The sequence below is a fragment of the Athene cunicularia genome (assembly GCF_003259725.1).
Source record: "Athene cunicularia isolate RWA chromosome 2 unlocalized genomic scaffold, athCun1 chr2_part1, whole genome shotgun sequence".
NCBI lineage: Eukaryota > Metazoa > Chordata > Aves > Strigiformes > Strigidae > Athene > Athene cunicularia.
The window spans coordinates 7,849,169-7,874,159 of NW_020799095.1; the positions used below are offsets into that span (position 1 = coordinate 7,849,169).

Below are 24,991 nucleotides of genomic sequence, written 5' to 3' on the forward strand. Positions count from 1 at the left end.
GTGCATTACTCAGAAAATTTTAAGTAAAAAAAAATTTAAAATCTACCGAATCAACACATTCAGAAAATAAAAGATTAAAGATACAGTTAAAAATATTCTGACAATTTACATTTTAGGGAGATAACTCACATATGGACTATAAAATTATCTTTCACATTATAAACTCCATTTTCATAATTAGCTCTGTCCCATAAAGTGGCTCTTCAATCCCACTTGCTATATTTTCACTTTGCTAACAGGCTGTAAACATACTACCTCTCCTTTTTATTAACCTTGGCTAATTAACTATGAGCTTGAAAATATATACACCTATCTTACAGACTTTTTCACAGTTTAAAGGAACTAACATTAGCATGCTACTTTGGAATAATTGTTACGCAACTGAGTTAGCCAGAGTTTTAACGTAATGCTCACAATTTTAAAAGGCAAATAAAAGCTTATCATTTAGCGAAAAGTTGGCTGAAAAACCACTAATATACAAAACGGTATGAACTTTTTTCTATTTTGTACACCATAAATACGATCCTGTTCTATCTGCGCAGAAGTCTTCACAAACAGATTTTTATCAATGTCAGTATCATCATGATACTGAAAGTGCAACTACAGAATGCTTTAGCAATTATTAGTTTGACCTAATACTTGAAATATCTTTTAGTGAATGTATGGAGGTTTCAATTTAATGTACACAATCAAACTATATCTCTAATAAATACACTGTCAAAGTGCTGCTTATGAAGATCTGACACAAAGTTACAAAATAATGTTACCTATGAAAGTGTATTTTAATAAATTATTTCCATCCAGCAAGAAACTTCAACTCTCACATTTAAAAGATAGTTCAGCTAACTAAATGCACTACACTGTTCCTGTTCAGCAACTCCTACAGTCATTAATGTCAAGCAAATTACCTGGTTCATGCACTGCACAGTGCCTCATTTAATAACTATACATTTTCTATGTATTTCAGCATTCTAGCCTTCTTCAACTTTTTCTTACAGTAATTTCCTAAGTGTATTGGGATATTTTTAAGCTACTTATTCCACGACATTTACAGAATTTGAAGGTCATGTGCCCCTGATCCATTTCAAGTTAGATAAACAAGTATGTATGATTTACAATGACTCCTTTTGACTGATATGGATATAGGAGTTCTCTCACAACAGATTAGCAGGGATGTTGCCTCTGACAAAGGAGTGGAAAACATTGGGTGGAAACATGCAGCTAGATCCAGAAAAAAAAAAAATCTGCCTATAGACTTATTGCTATGGGAAGTGAGCCTGAGCTACGAGTCAATAACGTCAATTGCCTTGGGCAGGGTTTCTGTTCTATGGGAAGAAGATAGCATTAGCTGCAGTAAACTGACCAAGTCACAAATAAGATATTTATATTTATTCCATTATGTAAGCTAGATAAATGAGGAATTTCAATTCCTCATTTTCCTTCCACCAATATAAGGATGAATGCTTAGTTCTGGTAAAAACAACCCCATACCTCAATATCAGTTTCCTAACTCACAAATACTGAAATTTAATTTTGGTTTAGAACAATTTTAAGAATACATATATCAATTGATTATTTTTGTATTAAAAAAATAGATAAGTCATTATAGTGAACATTCTCCTCTGCACACAAAAAAGCATATTGTAATTAACAAACTTTGTGATTATCAAATTCCATGCTTATATAATTTTTTTTCCTTCAGTTACACTTCAGTTGATTCAAGGTATCTGCAGTTAGTATTCCAAAATAAACCAGTTTTACCAAGCAACATGACAATTCACCAGGAAACAAAAAGATCATGCAGGGACAAGGCAAATCAGTACCTTCATTTATAATGTGTGAATCCCTCAAGCAGGAAAACCAATTATCAGATAAAAATAGATGAGCACACAGCCAGGATGGCTTCAAGCTGAGGGCTTGAATGAGCACTGACCAAAAAAACCTACAGAAAACACACACACACAGAATGGCAGAAGAGGTTATATAAAGTTAGGAAAGCATACGTTTGGAAGTGGTTGCCAATACTCTGTGGCAGGCAGTGGGAGGCAATAACAGCGGGATGAAAAAGCACAAATATAAGAAAAACCTTTAAGCAATGTAACAATCCCCTCATATCTCATATACAAGAGAAGTCTTCAAAGAATGCCCAGCATTCATGGCATCCAACATTAAAAAGGCCTCTCCTGTGCAAAACAAAGGCAGTGTTCTGCTACATGTCTTCATAGACAGAGCTGAAACCTAGATTCAAATATGCACCAACACAGAGAGTTTCAGAACCTGAAACCACATTAAAAGATTTCCAGAAGTCAGAGGATGGAGATTTAGGCTATTAAGGGAATGTCTTGGAACTGGAGGTGCGTCTGGACAGAATTTTAAGTTGGGAACATATATTTACAACTGGCTAGTAAAAAGAAAACTATCACTGTGTTAGAAATTAACACTCAACGTCTCACAAAACTGTATACTCATTAGGAGACACAAGTAACACTAAATCAGATCTGGATATACTTTGCACTTGAGTAAAATCTTAGCCTTCACATTTACAAAATTGAATTTATTTTTATTTTGGTTATTAATGTTTAAACTGTAAATGGTAAAAATTAAAAAGTGGCTACAGGATGGAATTAATTTATGTGTGTAAATTACTGGGTTTCTTCTGGAGAGATTTAGAGAGCTAATAAATACCTTAAAAATTACAGCACATTATTAACTGTTATGTAAATATCTTTTAGTAATTCCAACCAGAAGGGCTTTGGTCTAGTCCTTTCTTTCTCCTACCCTTTGTACCATTATGCAGCTCATGTTCCTTATCAACAAAAAGCTCCCAAGTATTGAAATGACTCATACACACATTTCATTTTGAACTCCTCTTTAATTTTCTCTCTCCCCAAACAGCTGAGGCCAAAAGCATGACAAGCTGTCTCTCTCCATTTCATGGAAGCAAGGAGTATTAACTCAGGAACTATTGTGAGAATGAAAACCTCAACTAAACAGAACCTGGTTCTTCCTGAGCTAGTATTTCTGCAGACTGGAGCTGGTTTGGATTCTTACACATTCCTACAGCTCTACATTTTCTCCTGCAAACCACTATGGCACTGTTCTGCACTTTTCTTCTCCTGGACAAATAGACGAGCTTTCAGATGGGGCAACTCTACTCAGGAATCAGATCAGGTTGCTAAACAACAGTGGCAAAACCTGTGGGATGCAAGGTGGCAGCAAGACAGAAGGATTTGGCATTTTACATATTTTGGTGGATGCAACCAACACCTGACTACCTCAAAATACTGTGAGTCCCTAAAATTATGAGAACACATAGAATTTCCCAAATCCAGTTTGTAATCAGTACCCAAACTGTCATTGATATGGATGATCCTCAATACATGGAGTATCTGTTCTTTGTGTTTCCTCCAGCAGAATGGGGTATTGGCCCTTCTAAATCTTTGTGGTTATTTCACAGCTATTTTGGATTGGTTTGAGGAAGAACGGTGATATAATATACTGTGAGTAGTTAGGGTCAAACCTGTTTTTTTCCACCCATCATCTTTTTACTGAAATGCTCAGAAAAAGTTTACATTCCTCTGCTTAGCATTTCTAACTGTCTCTTCTGCTCTGAAATACAACCACAGGCATTCCAATAAACATACCAAGAAGTTATCTAGTTACAGCAGCTTTTCTCAAAATCCTGCACATCCTCTGCCAGTGTACAACCATGTAATCCTCACTGAAGGACTGATTTTGATCCTGCTTTATAGTTTTGCTGAAGACACGGGTAGTGCTTCACCTCTAACATCATTAGTACAGTGAGAAAATAACAATAAATGACATCAGATTTTAATGATACTGCATTTCAATAGACAGTTTTGTTGGGCACTAGAATTTCACTTTTTGCTGAGATAAAAGAAAGAGGATATTGTAACTGTTTCCTTTTCATAAATCACAGTTGTCTAAAACAAGGTTTAGACACACCATCAGCCCTGTACTCACACGTTTGCTTCTCACCTTCCCTCTAATAAATGTACTGAACCTCTTTCAAACCAGATTATATTCTTCATTCATAGCTACCGATATTAAATGCATGAATAGGTAACACATTCAATACGCACTGGCCTTCAAATTATAAGCACATCCCATTTAATCCATTTTAACCATGTCTCAGACATACTTGCTCTTTACAAAGTTGCTGAAATATTTCATACAATGAAAGTACTGTCTCTTTCTATCCAGAAAGCTAGTGCCAAACAAAAATGTCAGGGATGAAGGATTACTGTTCTTTGTGCCATTTATTTATATTCAGACTGGTTTTACTTCCAAGTAAAGTAGAACCAAACACTTTCTATTTACAGTAAGAAATTTTTTTAAAAAAATTCAATATTTGTAATCCCAGCAATTTGAGATTTTTAAGAATTCTCACTCATATATTTTAAAAGATACAGGTAATTATCACTGATCTTAGTCTAAAAGAAGTGGCATCAGCAATAAAGCAGAATCCAAACAAGCTAGCTTTGCATCAATCAGCTCCAGAGACAACACTGCAGCTGCCACAGCAACAAGCAGAGGAGCCAGCCAAGAGACCAGAAAAGAAGCCAAAGAGGTCAAGTCTTGGGAGCCAGAACTTGGCATCCGGGTCTTACAGCTGTCAAGGACACTCATGAGAGAAGTCACTGTTGTCTACAGTTTTTGGAAACAGTTGAGGAACAGGAAGAGGAAAACACCCCAAAATCTTTATCTACCACTATTAAAGAGCCAACTTAGCATGGAAAGGCAATACATGCCACCATTTGTTTTCATCACAGCATTGTGATACCAAGCCACTACACCAAATGAGAAAAAATACTACCTGCACAGAAACAGTTTTGTAGTGGTGTGGTATGTTACTTTCAAAGAGATGGTTTCCTCTAGAAAAGAAGTATCAGTATACTAGATGGAAATAAAGACTAGACTACTCTTTTTGTGTGTGTTTTAAAATACAAAATTTTGCCCTAACTTTTTTTTTTTTTTTTCTTCATAAAGGGGGATATTCTGTCAAACTTTCCTTTAAACTCCCCAGAACCAGCAAGAACTCTGGTATATAATTAACAGCTCTGTTGCCAAGTTGTAAGTACTTTTTATAAAAAAACTCCAAAAAATAAAAAAAACCCAAACCAATATATTTGGAGTTTACTGAGAAAATATGAAGCTGTGCTGTCTGCTAATGACAGATACAAATGCTTACAGATACGCTTGTTAATGACAGATACAAAACTCAGAATAACTGCACATTTTAAGACTCATTAAATAGAATCTGCAGGATCTCTAAACAAAAGAATAGAATCTGACCAACAATGCTAGTTTTCCAAAAATTAATTTTAACTGCATATGCATGCAAAAACTCAAAGCTAGTAGCAGTTTTTGCGAAAGCTGTCTCCACAGATTCTATGCTGACGAGCCAAGCAACTGCCAAACAATGTTTCAAAACAAAAGAGAGGCTCTTGGAAAGTGCCAGAAGAGTTGTTAGATTCTGCCATTACAACTCAGGCTTTATGAACAGCCAGGATTCTCACTGGCGCTGTGAATGAGGCACATTCCGTACTAAACAGATTCCCAAGGAAATATCATTCATGCTAGTGTGGACTGTAAAAATGAAGAAGTGTTCAGCTGTGATGAAAAACAAAAGAAAAGTAGAAACCAAGATAATGCAACTGATATCAAAAAATGCATAGCTCTGTCAAAGAACTGCTTTAAGCATAGGTCAAATAAACAGCAAAACTCATAAAAAACATAATTTGACAGGCTAGATTAATTCATTTTCTCTGATTTTTTTAATCAGCCTTATGACTAGCAAACTAAGATACAATCTCTGATTTCATATTCTGAGTTTAGAAGGACTAGATGTGTCATAATATTCTTAACTTTGTAGTCTGATATCCATCTCCTCAATGCCACACTTGCATGTTTGCTTTTTCTGTTTTTCTTGGACCATATGAAATATCAGAAAGCTGTCTCAAGGCAACCTTCTCAAGCACACTTTTCACTCTTATACAAATAAGCCCTCTAGTGGTCAAAGAGCCGAGACACCTACCGTATTCGGAGTTTCTATGCACCTCCTCTCCACGGTAAAAAAAAAAAATCTCATAATATCTCCTAACTAAAAGTTGAGCCACCAATGGCGTATCTACAACCTTTTCTGAAAGCTATTCATTGAAGATGACAATCTTATGTTATCTTAAGCATGAGTGTGTGGCTTGGTTATTAAATCCAGGGATAAAAATGTAATAATCAAAGAACAGAACTGCCAACAAAGGTACAAAGTCAATTTAGCATAACGTCACCAAATTCTCCAGATTTTGCAAATTTTTAAGTATACTAATACATAGATAATAAGCTCCACCATGCACCAGCACTTAAACCCTTTGATTACCAGAATCATAAATGAATGCTTGTGTTCCTTTCATTCTAAGCTACTGCATTTCCTCCCCCTTCCTTAAGTATATTTATTCTCTACTTTTAAATACTAGTCAGTGAACTGAAAACAGAAACTCCACCAACCCTGACCTATGTCTGTGGCAGCAATCTGCATTTTGACTGGCAAAATGTTGCCAAAGCATCAGATACTTTGTCGGTAGCAACTCAGCTTCAAGCACTGCCAAGACTTCACACAGTCAAATATTCCTAAATATTACACTATCTTTTCTTAACAGAAGACTAGCACACTATCTAGTTTTAAAATAAGATACCTATATTTTAGATTAGCAAGTATGTGTAAAAACCTCCCATCCGCATAGTTGTCCTCTTTAACACAGCAATCCAGCAAACTTATTACATGAACAATGGTCCAAAGGGACAGTCACTCTGAACTGGTACATATTTCCACATATTCAGCAGTTCTAATGAAACACAATTATCTGGTGTTTTGCCAGATCAGAGCTTTCACTTTATTTTTAATGACTCGAGCTCACTGACAGTACCTTGGTGCATTTACAATCTCACATGCTGTTATAATGAAGGACACTATGCTGGGAGAGGTCACTGATCACTTTCCACAAAACACTGCTCACCTAAGAACACCTCAGACTTTCTGTTCTGAGGAGAGGGAAGCATAGGAAACCACGGCACACCATCAGTTCACAGCAGAGACTCCTGTCTTTTCTCACCAGGACAAACCTGTAGCCTACCAGGCAGAATTTAACAAGACAACTTATTTGGAAATGCAACTGCCAAAACTCCATCAACACAAAAATCTGTTAACTTTTTGGCCTACATAAACCTTTTTGTGTGATTTTTGCCTATCGTGCATGTTTAACACAGGCATGCCCATCCTTTGTTATAACACTAATTGGTTATAATTCAAAGAACAGTGGCAGAGGATGAATAACACATTCTGTTATAATTTTATAGTTAGAAACCAATTTCTAAAAATCAATGTGTATTTCTGAAAGTCCTTGAAAAACCATTCACAAATGAAACCATACTGCAGAAATGCATACAACCTCAAATGCGAGGTCAGAAGCAGCAATAAAGTAAATGTAACTACTCTAACAAGATTGATAGTAGTTGTGTCACTCTCAAAACACTCTAAATCAAATAACTGAATAGAGAAGCACACAACTGACTGGAAAAGAAAAGCCCTCCAACTGTAATGGTTAGCAACTGTCAACCTCTATGGCGACCTACAAAGATCTGTGGAGGATCAGACACTAGTTCAATAGTTTTAGTAACAATTTTAGTGACTGAACAGGAAACTCTGCTTAAGAACTGCACACATGATATCAAGCAAGGGGAAATCCAAGTGTTCTGAAGAGTAGGGTTAGAACTCAGCAACCCTGAAAAACTAAATAGTCCTAATGAACAAGATGAGATTGAGTAAAAACAAACAGCTACACACTGAAAGATATATAGCACCAATTCAGAAAAAAAGAAAGATTTGGTACAAGGTTATCACAGAAAATAAAAAAAAAAGCCTTCTGACATGCTAAAAAGCATTACACACAACATATGATGTACATGAAATTTTTTTATACTCAGAAGTAGTAGAATTTATGCACTTGTATCTGGTTTCAGGTATTATAATTTAAAAGTAGAGACAAGCCTGTAAGAAAAAAAGCAAGGATTTTGTAATAATTGACCTGTGAGGAAGAACTGAAAGATATGAGCCCATGAGGTTTAGAAAAGAGAAGACAGGAACACCACAGCAGCTGGAAAGTCATCATGAAGGGAACAGTGACCAATTATTTTTTCATACTACAAATAGTAGTCAGCTTAATCTGCACTGGGAAGATTTTGGTTAAAAGCTTTCTAACTGCAAGAATAGAAAGTTCATGAATAGGTTACTTCAGAAGGCTGAAAACCCTCATGCCAGGAACCTCACGTATCCTGGAGTTGGTTAAAATTACATGATCCTGGTTCAGAGCAGGGAGAGAAAAGTTAGATAAACTAAACTTAAGGGCAGGGTCCACACCACTTCGAATCTTCATTTCCCAATCAGCCAGACTCGGGGAGCTGTTATACTGTTACCGTATCTCCTCTGCTCTCAAACAGCCACCCGTTTTCTCCTGATGAAAACACAGGACAGATAGGAACAGAGGGAGAACAACACACACTTCAGTCCCATCTTGACAAAGTCAAGCTTTGCCCAAGGTAGACACCCAAACACTAGGTAGCCTCCTCAGGGCCTTCAAAGTTTCAACAGTGATTTTCCAAATGTAGTTATAATTCTGTAATATAAAGCACATTAGAAAGGTACATATGACAAAGAGACAGTTTACAGCTATAGATGGTAGTATACACAAAAAATCTAACACGAATTTATCTTTAAGTCGACTTTTTGCGAAAAAAAAATTCTAAGCTATCACTGTGTGTTATAAATGTATACATATGCTTAAGAACATGTTTGCACTGGCAGAAACACATCAGTATTATTGTACCAAGGCAGTATCTCTAGACAACGCACTAACAGAAAAAAAACAAGAAAGCAGACTTATTTTGTTTGAAATAGTCAAAGTTGTAAGACTTCTTCCAAACTTTAAAAAGCAGCCACGATACAACTTTTTTTACATATTAGCCACAATTACTTTGTGGCATCAAAAAAAGCATCTGTCTCTTTATGGCTTCTAAGATTATGCTCCTATCACTTGCTTTATCTCTGCAGCTCAGACATCTTCAGAGGGAAGCTGGGCAAAGAAAGATGTAGCTGAAGTTCTTAATACAATGTGACATTGCAAAGGAAGTTGGATTCCCTCCCTCTTTTTGTTAGGTGTTTCTATTAGAAAGACAATTCTTGCATATAGCTTCCCTATCTAAAATTTGAGAAATATATCACACACAGCTGTATGTATTCTTACACTTCAGCTTCAGAAGACACTTTACTATGTACAGCTTTTGATCCATTGCTGTACATGTTATTTGTATTTAAACTGTGTAACTACAGATCTCAAAGTTTAACTGACACTGGGAGGGCAGGATGGAAGAGCAAGCTGCCCTTACTGTTATTCACTCCACCTTCAAAAACACTTAGGAAGGGAGGGGAGGAGACATGGAAAACAGACTAAAATCTCAGCAGACTTGGAACCTCTCATTGTAAAGATTTATACCAGAATAAAATCATCGTAATACTGTAACAGAGCATCCATATGAAGAGGTGCACCCCTAACATTTCTTCTTCAGTAACTGTTATTGTTAACTTCTCTGGGTAGTTAAGGTCTAAATGTAACCAGCACAGCACAGCAGAGGTTGCTTGGAAAGCCCGAGAAACTGGAAAGATTAATAAAACTAGGAAAAGAAAATGATAGAAGGGTCTACCTATCCTCATCAAATTCAGGACTTGCAATTCCAATCACATTGATAGAAAGACCTTGCAGTTGTGAAAGAATCGCAGTCTCAATAGTACCTAGGAAATTAGCAGTTAGGTTTTGTGGTACATGTGACTTAAGATATACACCAAAATACTAGAAGTCCTAAAGAGTCACTCATTCCTTCTGACATATCCAAAGTTTATTTGACAAGACCATCCAAGTTCAAGGAAGACCAAACCATGACCCTATTAACGTAATGATACCAGTGTTACTCTTCAACTGGCTGTCTCCACGGGGAGCAATATGGCCACATCCCATTCTCACTACTGGCTGTGCTTTTGACTCAAGGACTCAATTTAAAAGTAATTTTGGTCTCCTGTAATTACAGGGAGTGAAACAGGAACAGAAGCATTTACAGGAAGACTCTACAGCCTGGGTTGTGGATCCTTATTCACATGTAAGGAGCTAACCATCAAATTCTCCCTATATATACATTTTATGCTTTTAAAAGAATGTAATACACTTTCCCCAGAACTACTTTGTTAAACTGACATGAAGACCACTGGAAAGATGTCACACTAATACTCATTATATTTCTCCTGCTTCCTCCTGCAGGTCCTATAATTACACAAGAAATAAAGCAGGACTACCAAATGCAACCAATACTTCAAGATGCATTAATAATTCATCTGTTACAAACTACTCCTAGTATAGCCACCTTTTCTTAAAATGAAGCCTTTTAGAAGCTAGAAGAATAAGGAAGTACTTGAATTCAATAACTATTTGTTAAGCTCTAACAGTAAAAATTTAAATATTTCCTTTAGTAAACTGTTTATTCCCATTTCACCAGATGTTAAATGAAGTTTCACTCAACATTTGCAAGGATTATGAACTTCTAAAAAAAAATATACTGAGAAGCAGATAAACTCAAGTATTGAAAACTATTTCAAGTGTAATAAAAAATACCCTTATATTTGATATTATCTGTAATGCCTATACAGCGCGCACACACTCTTGTGCAGACACACAATTTTTATCTTACGACAAATCCTCTGACTAAAACTACCCTTGATCAAACATATTATGGTTTACGAATTCGCAGCAGCTTCTAACTGTATCTCCTTTGTATTATTCATTGTAGAGGTTTAGTCGATTATAGGCATGCATTAGAAATCTCCCATGACTTCAAAAGGACTGTTGAAGGTATTAGACTAGAAAACAGCAGCATACCAGGCAGCTTGCACACTGCTACAGTTAATGAAAAATCCCTTTGAAAATTACACATCATTCCACTAACAACTTCTGATCAGAAGAGTGAAATTCTGGATTGACACTTCCTTCCAGTACAAGATAAAAATTCAGTGCAAAAATGAAGTAATTAAGCCCCACTTCTTTTGACGTTTACTTTACAGCATGACTCATGACCATCTTCAGCCTGTGTTTAATAAAATGTTTTCACAGAGATTACTAAAAAAAAATTACACTACAGCCTTTCAGTCCAGTACTGCATTTTCGTGCACAACCGAAGTTCCAAAGTCAGTTTTCATTTAAGTGTGCCAGGTGGTTCTCAACACTTAAAAACAAAAAACAAAGCAAAGCAAGCAAACAAAACAAAGGTGTTTGGGATTTTTTTTTTTTTTTATATAAACCCAGATTTTAAAAAGTAAATGATGCTTTCAAACTTTTCCTATGGAGGGTCAGGAGGGGAAAAACTATAGCAACAAATTTAGCTAGTTTTTAAATAGGAGACTGTAGAACTCATGCTGCAACTTTCCAATAACTACTAATTACAATACTGAATGTAAGTGTCAACAGCATGAATACAAAAGTCAACCCAGAAGGCTTAACACTGCAAACCAGTGTTAGAAGTTATTGCTTTTATTAAATATTTGCAAATTCTTCTGCAATTTTATAACTGGAAACTATGCAAGCAACAATACTGTATCATTAAGAGTCTCTCTGAAAAGAGGTGTTTATATCTAACCAACAGTACAGAGGTTCCAACACATGTATGACTGGCTTTCTCCTCCTATTTGGAAACAGTTTTAATGACCTCCTGTTCTCCATTTTTTACCCAGCTGCAGCTGGAAACCCCACATTTTCTACCTTTGGATTCCCTTACCTGCTCAGAGCCATTTTCACTTTCAATCATGAGGATACAAATAATGAATTGGACTTATCCTCCAGTGCTATACACAGTTTAAAAACCAACCAAACCAACCAAAATATACCACCTTAAACAAGTTATATAAAGTTTTGCAGACAGGAACAACATCACAGTCCCTGAGAAGAAAGGCTTCTAGTAAGAATGATACAAAGAAATGCTACTGCAAACTGCAACAGAGATATATGGAAATATGGTATTTGAATCCTCTACCTATTCTCTAGGAAATGCCATTATTCAGGCTTGTACTGGCAACTTATCAATACCACATTTGCAGAAAACTAATAGTTTAACAGAATAAACTAATATGTTATTTACAAAACAAAACAATTCAGTTCCATGAAATGCTAAGCCAACCTTGGAACAGTTGTGAAGCCAGGAGGCTTTGAATGTTCATACCCTATCTTGTCATTAAGCAGTTACTAATCTTAGTCTACTAGAAGGTAAACAATGACTATTAATAGGTATTAATTTGGCTTTTGTCTGGCCGTTCAGCTTCCAACTGCAAGCAAGGAAGCTGTACATCCTGATCAGGCTTGAGCTGGAAATACCATATTTATACATTAAAACAAGTATTCAAGCTAAGTGGGTTTTAGAGAGACCTGAAAGTCTGATTCTTACAAAGTTCTTTAAAATATCTTGTAATTGTCTCCAAAGATCTGTTCTCTATTCATCTTCCCTTTTGAAGTCTTGTCATTTTGTCAGCCTTGCACAATCCCAAACACACACACACAAAAAAATATTTTTAGTCTTCTCCTGTTTTTCCAGGCTGATACTTCTGAAGCACTTAGTTGCATAGTTAAGAAATATACTCTTTCAGGAAGAATTCCTAAGGTATCTCCCCCATCCAACCTGACTAGTATACACATGGTTTAAAAATACAGTAGTATCTACCAGATAATATTGAATTCATGAGGAACGGCACAACCCTAGAAGACACACCCCTTTCTGCCTCTCACTGAACAGACTTCAACATGAGCTAAAGCTCTGCCATGATCCTTCTTGAAAGTTCAAGTCTTTCAGCTAAGTATCACCTGATACCTTTGTAGCTCCCCATTCCTACCACCACTTGGCTGATGGCAAGACGACAGTACTCCCTTTTTGCTGTCATTGTTTCTCCAAAGACACTTCACAGGTTTTCCTTCCCAATGAGAGGGCTTCCTGTACCACCAACTTCTTAACCTCCACTGTAATGTCACACCCACACTGGCAATATCCAATTTAGAATTAAAAGTCTTTCTTACACAGAAAAGACAACTGAAAATAAAGCAAAGAAAAGCTAGAAAAATCCAGAGTAGAACTAATACACACAACAATTCCTTATTGAGTATATTAACACTAGTTGCCTAACTAGATCTTTACTATAAAATAATACAATTTATTTTGAAAAAGTGGTATGTCGTTGTATAAAAGCACTGCACACTTTCATATTGAGTAGTAAGACAAGTAATTGAAAAGGTTTACACTGCGAATCACCGGATCCTGGGAATTAATTTGGAGGAAGCATGACTATAGTCAGGTATACTAATATACTCTTGCCTTGGCCTCTGCTGCAGGAAGGATTCTGGCCTAGACAGACCCATGATCTGACCTAGCTCAGCCATTCCTTTGCACATACTTCTATTTCAACTGGATCAAAAAATCCTGTTTAAAAAAAAGTAAAATTGTATTTCATATACCAAATCTGACCTTTACAACCAAGACTTGTATTTATTTAAAGATAAAAATCACATTCTGAATTGCATCACCCTAAAGTGAGGAATTACTGTCAAAATACAATGCTTCAGTTGGGATAGACACAGTAGCAAAATATATCAACACATTTCAGATATCAGAGTTGAAAAAGCTGATGCAATACAGTGATTTCTTGCTGTCCTACACTTTACTACACATACCCATATTATTAACACATTTCAGCATTTGTATGCAGTTTGATCAGCAAAATTCATTCACCTGTGTGATTATTTTTTCCATTTTCAACATAGCAAATTGAGAACCAGAAAAAGTGTTTGAGAACAGACAGTAAGGACAAACAAATTAAAGTGACTCACATATAGGAAAACACAAATACTGTTTTAAATTCTGAGACTTTTAAAAAAAAAATTGGACTATTCAAGAATAGACAGATGTTAATATGCATTTTCATTTCTATGCTAGCAGAAAGCTACAGAATACAACCAGCAACTACAAACTTACTTAGATCTTTGAATTTTTTAATGTTTGGTTTCATTCTGACAAGCTTTTGTCATTAATCTTTACTATTCAAAGTGAGCAAAAATCTACACTAAATCAGAATGAATATCTCAAAAGAACCAGTAGATGGCAAAAAAAGATCTGTGATAAATTTTGATTTTGGAAATAAACATAAACTGTATTAATGTACAACCAGAAAAACTGTCTTTTTTTTAATCCTCATTGACATGGTCCCCAGTCTGGTTCAGCACCAAGCATTTATAAAATTTTACACAGGCAAATCCATAAATCCTCCCCCCATCTGAAAGGTTAAAATTCTCACCGTGGTGAGAAAAAAAAAAAAACAATCCTGAGAACAATCTGTTCTCCTGTTACTCAGAAGAATAACATGTATATGTTCAAACAACCTACAATTTCAAAAATCCTTTGTGAAGTACAATGCGTATAAAATACATAGAAATTTGAGTTCATTTTTATACTTAAAACATCAAACAGTAAACTAAAGAATCTAAGAAACTAAGAAACTAAGTCTTTATATTAGAGTAACCTTTAGAAACTTCCACTAAGTGTTATACAAACAAAATTCAGCATCTTCTGGTAATTTCTACCAGGGTTGCAGCCTGAAATTAAAATATCAAATTATTTTTATGCCTCACAATTGCAAATGTAGGAATAAACCAAACTGCAATGGCTTACCTGTCTAGCATAGAATATAAAAAAGAAATTACTACTTCGTACAATATTAAAAATGAAATTAGACAACAGATTTTTTTAAAGGAGGACTTTTAGATATTATTTCTTATGTATAAATATCACATATATGTTCACAGCTGAGATAGAGGTATGCTTGAACAGGAACTATATGTTAAATGAAATCACTGGTAGCTTGGATTAACCTTTTTTAACATCCAGAATTAGTAATGCTGCAGACTTATTTTATGTATGTATACATCAATGAACCAAATGATTACACAAAGTGCATTTTTCCATTTATCTTTCTGCATTTTCCTATTTTCATTACAAGTGCAAGCACAGATAGGTATTGGTTAGGATACCTGCTTCACTAAAATAAAATACCTGATGAATAAGCTTCCTAAGTTTTTTCTCAAAAAGGAGCTGTAAGGCTGTCAAAAGTTTGTACCTTATCATGAAACGTTTCAGAAAAAGAGCCTTATGTATAAATTCCTAATCAATACTTACTCATTATAGCTAAATAATCTTTTTTTTTTTTCCTGTACATTTAACTATTAGACAGAAATTTAAACCACACATCAAATATTTACCAGTAAATACTACTCCTTACATTTATACCTGAAAACTGGCAAACTACTCAAGTTATAAATGAAACACTTTCATGTAGTATACATGCATGCATACAAGTAGGCATATTAGTATGGAAAAAACACTCTGCCACAGGAAAGAGTTAGCACATGGAAAGACAGATACTTGGAGACTGTTGCCAAAAAATTTCAGTAGTAAGAAAGTTAAGAGTTGCACAACTGCTCCCAGAGATTACTTTCCCTGATTAAATAGCAAATAGACTGAGGACAAAGAAAGAATACCCACTGCAACTAGCAGGAAGATATAAGGTGATAAATCCACATGAAAAGCACTCCTTGTTTCTTTACAAGTGGCACTGTCAACTTGTAAAACAGACATTGAACACTTGGAGGGGGCCTGCTGGAGGGCCACTGAGACTACAGAGTTGAAGAACCTGACATATGAAGAAAGGCTGAAGGAACTGGGTTTGCTCTACTTAGAAGACAGCTCTGGAAGGTGGGGAAGATCTAATCACAGCCTTCCAATGCCTAACGGGTAGTGTTAGAGAAGACGGAGATGCCCTTCTCACAAGGATGCACAGTGAAAGGACAAGAGGTCATCAGCCACAAGTTCCTTCAGGGAAATTTTTTCTTGCCATAAGAGCAATTAAACAATGGAGTAGGTTGCCCAGAGCAGTAGTGAACTTTCCCTCACTGGAAGTATTCAAGTCTTAGTTTAGCTTGACGAGGACATGGACAACCTAATCTAGGGTCCTGCTTTGAGCAGAAGGTTGGACCAAATAAACTTCAGGGGTCCCTTGCAACCTAGACTTCTCTCCGATTCTGGATGTGAAACTCCGCAGCTACGGTATTTTAAATTAATAACTGTCAAAAACACAGAAGTAATTTAGCAAAAAATTGCTTTATGCACAACTGTTTTGCTTCAACTTTGCACTGTTATAACTCCATTAGTGTCAATGGATTTATATATGTGTGCATGCTGATGCAGCCTATTTTTGTGCAATTTTCCAGTTTCTTTACTATGTAAGTAATTGTACTTCATGTATCTGCTAAACCACAAACTCCTGAATTCTATGCTAATAAAGCTGTTTGCTCCACACATACAGAACACTGTACCATGCAGAACCATGTCTCACTTCTACTCTGCCAGAATGGGTTCATGTACATTATTGATAAGAAATAAGCCAACTATTACTGTTTCTTAAAAAATAAAAAAAACCCAAACAGCTTTATCAGGAAAAAACAGATAGCACTGAAATCTGTTGCAAAACATTTAAGGGTTTTTTTAAAAGAAAATAAAGGGAAAAGACTTTAATTTTGACCTAACAAGCCACCTAAAATTGCTTTTGCCCAGGAAGTGAATTCAAAATATCTTCCACTGCACTCAGGATGCAATGTTTACTAACATCTAGCTAGAAATCTTACAAATTTTTCTCTAGGAAGCGAAGTATGATGATGCCTAGAACTATAGGATAAATATACTTTCTAATCTACTAGAACCCAAACTGCTCAACTCTGGTAGCGTTTCCCAGTTTTTTCAGCACATCATTGCAGAAAAAACTGTCAAGTTCACTTCTGAGCTAAGTGTTGGGGCTACTACATTAGGAGTGCTCAGTAGAAGCTCAAAGAGCTTCTACTGTACACCAGGAGGCCTTTGATGAAGAAATACACTTAATAAAATGGAACTCTAGAGAAAAGCAGATGTACTAGGCAACTCTCAACCACTTTGATTTTGGATCAGCTAACCCTTTTAAACATAACACCAACTTTTCAGCTTTATTAACAAGCTATGATTCCTGCTTTCCAGCCTTTGATAAATAGACTGTCAGTTCTTCCTCAATCAGAAAAAACAAATCTTAAGAAATGGTTACTTCCCTTATTCCACTCCATACCTCTTACAGAGCTGACTTTTAAATATTTTTCTATGAAGCTCATAAAGATCTATTTCAAATCCTTTTGAGGACTCCATGAAATCGAATTCACATGGCTCAATTGTTATTTTGCTATATTTACTACAAATATGCTAGTCCTGCCCTTACACTAAGGTCCTCATTTCATCTATACCAAAGGTGATAACATTCTTCCCAAAATTGTATTTGTAGACTGTAAGGTCAGATTTTACACTATGGCTATCAAGAGGGCTCTCCATTATTACTTAGTATTTCAAATTTGTCCTAGTTTTGGCTGGCATAGAGTCAATTTTCTTCCTAGTAGCTGGTATAGTGTTGTGTTTTGGATTTAGTATGAGAATAATGCTGATAGCACACTGATATTTTTAGTATAAACACTACTTAGCGACAACTAAGTCAAGAATTTTTCAGCTTCTCACACCCTACCAGCAAGAAGGCTGCAGGTACACAAGAAGTTGGGAGGGGACACAGCCAGGACAGTTGACCCAAAGTGGCCAAAGGAATGTTCCATACCATATGACATCATGCCCAGTATATAAACTGGGAGCAGGAGGAGCAGGTTCTTGCTCAGAGACTGGCTGAGCATCAGTCAGTGGGTGGTTAGCAATTGCAGTGTGCATCATTTGTCTTTCTTGGGTATTATTTCACTCTCTTTTTATCTTCCTTTTTCATTACAGTTGTTATTATTACTATTATTATTATATTTTAAATCAGTAAACTGTTTTTATCTCAACCCACAGGCTTTACTTTTTATTCCTTTTCAATTCTCCTCCCCATCCCATTGTGGGGAGTGAGGTATGGAGGAAGGAAGAGTGAGTGAGCAGCTGCATAGTGCTTAGTTGCCAGTTGTGGTTAAACCACGACACAAGCTAATGCCCACATGCCTTGATGTGATGTAGAACATCCAGGCTATGTGCACCTCTGCATAAACGCTCTCCATTAGTTTACTACACTTGAGTGCTGAATACACAACGAGTTACTTTTGGAGATTAGGATACTTTCATGTTAAGCTGTACTTTACAGCCATTATTTCAAAACACCCCTATAGATGTACTGTTTAAAAAAAAATAAAAAAAACCACTAAGACTTGTACATACAACTGATTTCTTGAACTCAACTTTCAGAGTAGTCCTGATTTAGTTAGCATTCTTTGAAGTTATGAGAGTCTACATTAAAAAGAAAGAGTTATCAGGAACAAAACTCTTTATCAATAATTTTTAAAGAAAAATAAGAAAGCATTGCAGAATTAAGATTACATCTTGTAATAGTGTGTACTTTAACACACTCCTCCAACTGTTCAAAGTTCCTCAGAGTATTTTCCTTTTTTTTTTTTCCCCCCCCAAACCAGTGTAAAGTCAGAGGTGACTGGGAACAGTTCCACATGAGCACAGACACTTGCTTGGAATGTCTTACTTTGCACCTGTAGTTCATACCAGAAGTATGTGTCTAGGGTAAAGCCTGGAAAACTAAGCACACTATGGGATATAACTATTTTTAAATTATGCTAATAAGGGCTTATTGTTTCCTGCTTTAAGGACATTCACCTGCTTCTTTGTTTGAGAACTGCACTTGCTGCACTCAGTTAGCATCCATCCATAAGTAAGAGAGGGGAGTTTCATGGTTCTGCTCCTAGTTCAAATCATGTTGCCATGGAAGCAGATGTTGGATTGATGAAAATAGGTCAACTGTTCAGAAAAAAAGCACTGTTTTAATACTTTAAAATTATTAATAAATACTCTTATTTTAATGCTTACCATTATTTATTATGAAATGCTTAATATTTTATTCTATTTAATCAGCATTTACTTTGCTGATACAACACGTATTCCCACCAAAAATATAGACAGCACAAGAGTGTCGTTAATAAAAAACCTAATTGTTTTGCATAAATCTCTAGGGGCTGGGTATAGAATGCTTAGGAGAATATCACACACAGTACTTTACATTTGGACGGAGTGATGTCAAATGTTGCCATGTAAACATGTTTCCATGTGAAAAGTATAAGTAGTATTATTATTAATAAGCATTAACTTCTTTTGAAAAAAAAAAAAAACCAAACAAAAAACCAGGACATTGCTAATACCTATGCTTGGCTTTGGTAAGAACAGTGCTTTTTCTGTTTAGCTTTGCATCAAATAGATACATAAACATTCAACTGGATTCTCAATTACTTCAACCTGATAAAAATATTTAATGAGAGCTAAGATTTAAGTAGGTTACCCTATCAATTGAACATGTGAAAGCATACAAAGCCTACTAAAAGAAATTGCTTGTGTTCCTTAACATTTTCTCATGGCCTGCCAAGCTGCTGTCAAAATACCATAAACACACCAAAATTCTCATCTACACCTGTACCAAACCCCAGAAAGTAAAATAACTCACCTGTATCATGTGCTTCTGGATTTCTACTAGGTGATCTAAAATGCTTTTCTATGAACACCCTGACACATCCAACAGAATTTTCTCCTACCTTGACACTGATGTACTTCAGATGTACCAGGTTTATCCTGGAGGTTTAATGTGATATAATCTGTTCCTGACACTTTCTTTACAACTGAAATGCACAGTTTAATCATCAATAAATACAGTAAAGGTGTATGAGAATACTGCCAATACATGAGATTTGTGCTCCTCTCGTAGTTCAGAGATCTTTCCTGCGGAAGTAGTAATACTTACAGGAGAAAGACTCAGTGGTGCAGAAGTCCCACAAATTCAATCCAGCACAAACATACAACACTACTGTGTATCTTCTACACACAGTTGCTTCTGCCCTGCTCCCTTTCACTAGCAAACTGAGTCAGACAGCTTCTCCCAAATCAGTTCCCTAATCTGATTCATGATGCACCAGATAAAAAAAGTGCTAGTGCTACAAGTAAGAGGAATAAATACCCAGGAAGCAAAGGCAAAAATAACCCCATCTCTTAAAGCTGCCATAAATCCATACTGCTGCTGTTCATAGTGCCACAGCACCTAGTAATTCTCCCTTCTTTCTACTTTTTGTAATCAATGTTTTAACCTCAAATAAGTAAACATAACTACTGATTTTAAAAAAATTTCTGTAACTGAGAATATGTTTGACTATCAACAGAATGGAAACTGTCTTCAATGGAAGTGAAAGTCATGTTAGTTGAGTTAATTTTCATTAGGGTTTTCAAATAAAATTCATATACAAAGTACGTTTCACTTTGGAGAACTCTTTTGGACTCCAGAAACTTCATCATTTGTGTTACAAAACTTCTTGCTGGATTATATGACCTGAGCTATTCTCTGACTTTTAAAAAAACTACCAAACCCATACCCCTGAAGTTGTTAAATATTGTTCAAAATGTACTAAAAGACTGTCCCTCAGGAGACTGCAAAAGTGTTATATTTTACATTGAACACTTTTGGAATTGCTTATAACCAACAATATCCCAAAAAACACATGGCTTGTAATGCTGCAGAAAAGTACTAGAAAAGATTCATATGTTGACTTTTTGTCTTTGTTTTCTCAGACAATAGTTTGTAATAACACAAAACCAGCCAACAGCCAAAAGAAAAAATACAGACCAGCATGCTTAAAAGTATCAAGCATACTGGATACTTGTGATTAAAACTATTTTTTAAAATATACTTTTTCTGACAAGTACATTATGCCTTGTTTTTTTTGGTTTTTTTAAACTAAGAACAACAGTAAGAGAAAACTTGACTTTTCTTTAACCACATGGTGGCCTTTCCCCTCCTCTGGCTCATACTGCATTAGCCTCCATCAGTCTCTTCATACAATGCAGTTAATTATAGATCAGTGGTTTTCACCAAAGTTGCTTCTTGGTATAAGGCAACATTTTTGTCTTTATTCCCTCAGCAGTAATTTACCTTTTCTCTTCAAACTTTCTTCCCTTTGTTTTCTTAATCTCCCTTTCCACAGTATTATAGATAATTTGAGATACACTGTTAAAAAGGAATTCCAACAGCTGCCTAATTACCATGCTGCAATTCCCGCCATCTAAATGATAGCATATAAGCAGAATTTCATTTTAGAGAGAAAAATACTGGCATTCTCCTATGGCCTACTGAGAAACAGAGGTCTGCCTAGAGACCACATAGCTGGCTTCACATTAAAACAGGTAAGATAGGAATAAATACCCAGGAAGCAAAGGCAAAAACAGCCCCATCTCTTTAAGCTGCCATAAATCCATACTGCTTACATTTAGTTGTACAGTTTTCATATACAATCTCTCTGGATATGATGTCTAGTAATGCACTACAGCATTACATTTGAATTGTCAAATTAGTTTTACATTAAAATACCTCACTGAGGTTAATGCAAACGTTCCCACACGCATAACAGAATATAACAGGCTGTCTGTAGACTCGAACTTCAGTAAACCAGTTGACACGATTCATATTTAAACTTTTCAAACCTTAAGGCTTGGAAAATAAAACTCAAAGCAAGTTATTAATTCATTGCATAATGCTTCACACCTATAAAAACAACAACAAAGAAGTACATGCTCCTGCTGCACCTCTGTAAGGCAATGCAGTTTAACAATAACACAGAGACAACTCAGACTTTTTTTGCCACAAGTAATCCAGTTCCGAAAGGCTAAAATAGCATAATGATGAAAGTTAAGGCAAAGTCCTACAATCTCAGTTATTATACCAAATGCCCATAATCATCCCTCCTTGTCTGAAAAGGAATGATACTCAAGTGCTTATTACATAGAAATAAGAAAAGATGAAACCCAAATGCTGTTACAATCACTAGTATTTACAGTGACCATACATACTTGCTTCAGATAAGCTTACAGGAAACATCCATAAAGATTATATAGGTATAGGAGGTCTTTATAAGATATGCTGGGGTCAAAAACCAAGTGGAGAAATAACCAGATCACAAAAATTATGTTATTTTGCTTCTTGAAATAGCACTATTAAATTCCTGAAATATATTGAAGCAACAAATACATGGTATCTTGGGAACATATGGAGAAGTATGCCAACATCCACAGTACATGAAAACACAGAAAAGAAAGAAATCGAAAAGCAAGATGGGAAATCTTGATTTCCTTTCAATATGTGGGGGGGAAGTCTACTTCCTGGTATCATTTCCACTGTTCTTCATGTTATTTGCACATGCACTGTTTGAAGACAGACTTACCTCTACCAATGCCACAGTCAGAATAAGGTCCATTTTTGAATCTGGGAAAAGGGCATTCACTTGTGGAGACATTCCAATCAGTATGCAATTAGTAACAACTGATATTACACTCATAGTTTCAAAAGCCAACTGAAATAAAACACAGATATATTTATAGTTACGACAAATATCTCTAATTTACCAATCCCCAAATTACTCTGGACAATACCTCTCTCTTCATTAAGCCCTCATAAGACCCATTATTTTAACTTTTTATTTTCCTTCGTCTTTTGAATTCTACAAGTAGAACTTGTTTGGCAAGCAGTCGAGATTTCATCAGCTTTAAGAACAGGCAAGGACAAGACTTCAACAAGGTTTGTAATATCACTAAGACCACCTGGCAACCCTGAATTTTTCTCTAATTTGATTTCTCCATGGGCACGTATGTGTGTCTGCTGTGAATAAGTTAAACAATATTCTTCCACAACACCATAGCGCTGTAAAGAGCTTGAGAAGTTATTCAGAGACCATGTTACCAGATGTAGGTAATGCCAGATCACCTCCTGAAAAATCTGGAATAATCCTAAAGGAGAAAAGCAGACAGGAAAGCAGCCTTATCCCTGGTATCTTTAGGACTCACAAGCTAAACACAAAAGAGTATGCACTCATTTACAGTTGTACTCCCAAACATCAATTTCTTTCAGGATAAAGGAAAAAATGCAAAATTCCTAGGGGTACTAATAGTCAGAACACTCTGGTTTTAAAGGTTTTGTCTGAATGTTAAGTAATAGGAAAACATAAGAATGGTTCAGAATGCCTTTTTAAAATCACTACCAGTTATACAAGCTGAAATTTATTGAAAGAAAAAAAATTACCTTTAAATGCATGCAATTGCACAAGTCTAAGAAGCTCTTGCCTACAGAGCTCCCACAAAAGGTCTGAAAATATTACTAGAACAGGACAATTACTTTTGCAATATAATGGCTACTTATTCCAAGGTCCTCTCTGGAATGAGAAAGACTGACATTGAATTGCAGTAATTGTCACAATGAATTAGCAGAAGTAACTTTCTCCTTGACAACAAGCTGGTGACACAGCTCACCTGATAAAATAATTCCAGTAATCCTTTAACAGAAATCTTTCAGCCAATGCTCTAACTTCCCTCATGAAACAGATAAAAATTACAACTTAAAAATGTAGTTAATTCACAAAGCGAACGCATTTCTACAATTAAAAACCTACACTATAAAAATTCCAACATGACCGTACCATTAGTGTTACAGTTTTTCAGCCTACTCCCTAGATTGAAACAAATTATTCTAGCAAAACCAAATGCTATTAATATAGCTGCAGCTATGCTTGAGACTTATGTCCACAGCCTCACTTATCTGATGGTCACACCACTGGTCAATAGAGCTATGCCATCAAGATGTTGGCAGCATGGATTTGGACTGAGAAAATGCACGAAATGTTAAAACATAATCAGATTTTAATTTACACATTTTAATGACTTAAACTTCTAAGTTGACTTCATTAATACCTATGTACATTTCTAACAAACATTGCTCAGAATATTTGCTTTGCATGTTTTCAGAGTATGTTTCATTTGAGGTTTGCTGATTTCATTTCTCATCTCCCATTTGTTTCATTTGGTACCGACATTTACAACCCCGCCAAATGAAACAATCCACTTGTTCATTGTGCCCTTTGTCTCTATTACATATCAGAAAACTTGTTAAATAAAACTAGAATATGGATTGCCCACTAGAAATTGCCTCCAACCTACTTCACATTCCTTATCAGGCCACTGTTATTACAGAATGCTAGTCTCTGGATGCAACTTAACAGCCTTTCTTTCCGCAAAAATCTCTGGTTTTGGAGAAGTTTTACAGGGTTATTTTTAGTCAGAATCAGCTCACTGACTCAGTGTACTCAACAGGCTCCAAACTAGCTGGTGCTAGCACGACTGCACAGGCAAACAAACAAGGACAGAAAATCCTTAACCCAGTACTAGCAGCATGAAATTGTTTAGACAGACTACAATGTTCAAGCTGTGCAGAAAGGTCCAGCTCCTGCTCACAGGGCCAAGTTAGTTTAAAATTAGCTTGAGCACCAGTAACCACAAGGGCACACAGCCAGACATGGCTTAGAAATCCAAGTATTTACCTATCACTCTAATTTTTTTGAAACCCTTGCTGAGTTCTAAACTTCTGAGATTGCATCAGATGTTATCATTTCTAAAATATGTTGGCTGTAAAAAGTACTGGGAAGTATCTAGCAGCTTTGCTTTGTTCAGCTGCAAGAGGAGTACAAATACAGACATATACAAGGACTAAAGGAAGGATTTGTTTTCTTTTCAAAGGCAACTGAAAGACATGGTCAAAAACCCTACAAAAAAATCACCTTGGATATATAGTTGGATAGATACTATCTGAAGGCACTGGAAGACAACAAAGTACCCACTAAACTTTAAAGTGACTGATGGGTCAAACACACAGTTTAGATACATTTGTTGAAACCTCTTTCAAAACAAGTGAATAGAAAAAGACAGACAAAAA

General features: G+C 35.8%; 1 protein-coding gene across 3 annotated transcripts in view; it reads right to left on the reverse strand.

Moving 5' to 3' along the window:
- The window catches only part of ANO10 (anoctamin 10), a 138,553-nt gene that overhangs the window by 75,766 nt on the left and 37,796 nt on the right, over window positions 1-24,991 (reverse strand). For all 3 annotated transcript variants that reach the window (XM_026842324.1, XM_026842323.1, XM_026842325.1), the window contains one exon: window positions 22,455-22,583. In XM_026842324.1, the coding sequence (XP_026698125.1) occupies window positions 22,455-22,583 (129 nt within the window). The remainder of the gene's footprint in view (window positions 1-22,454; window positions 22,584-24,991) is intronic.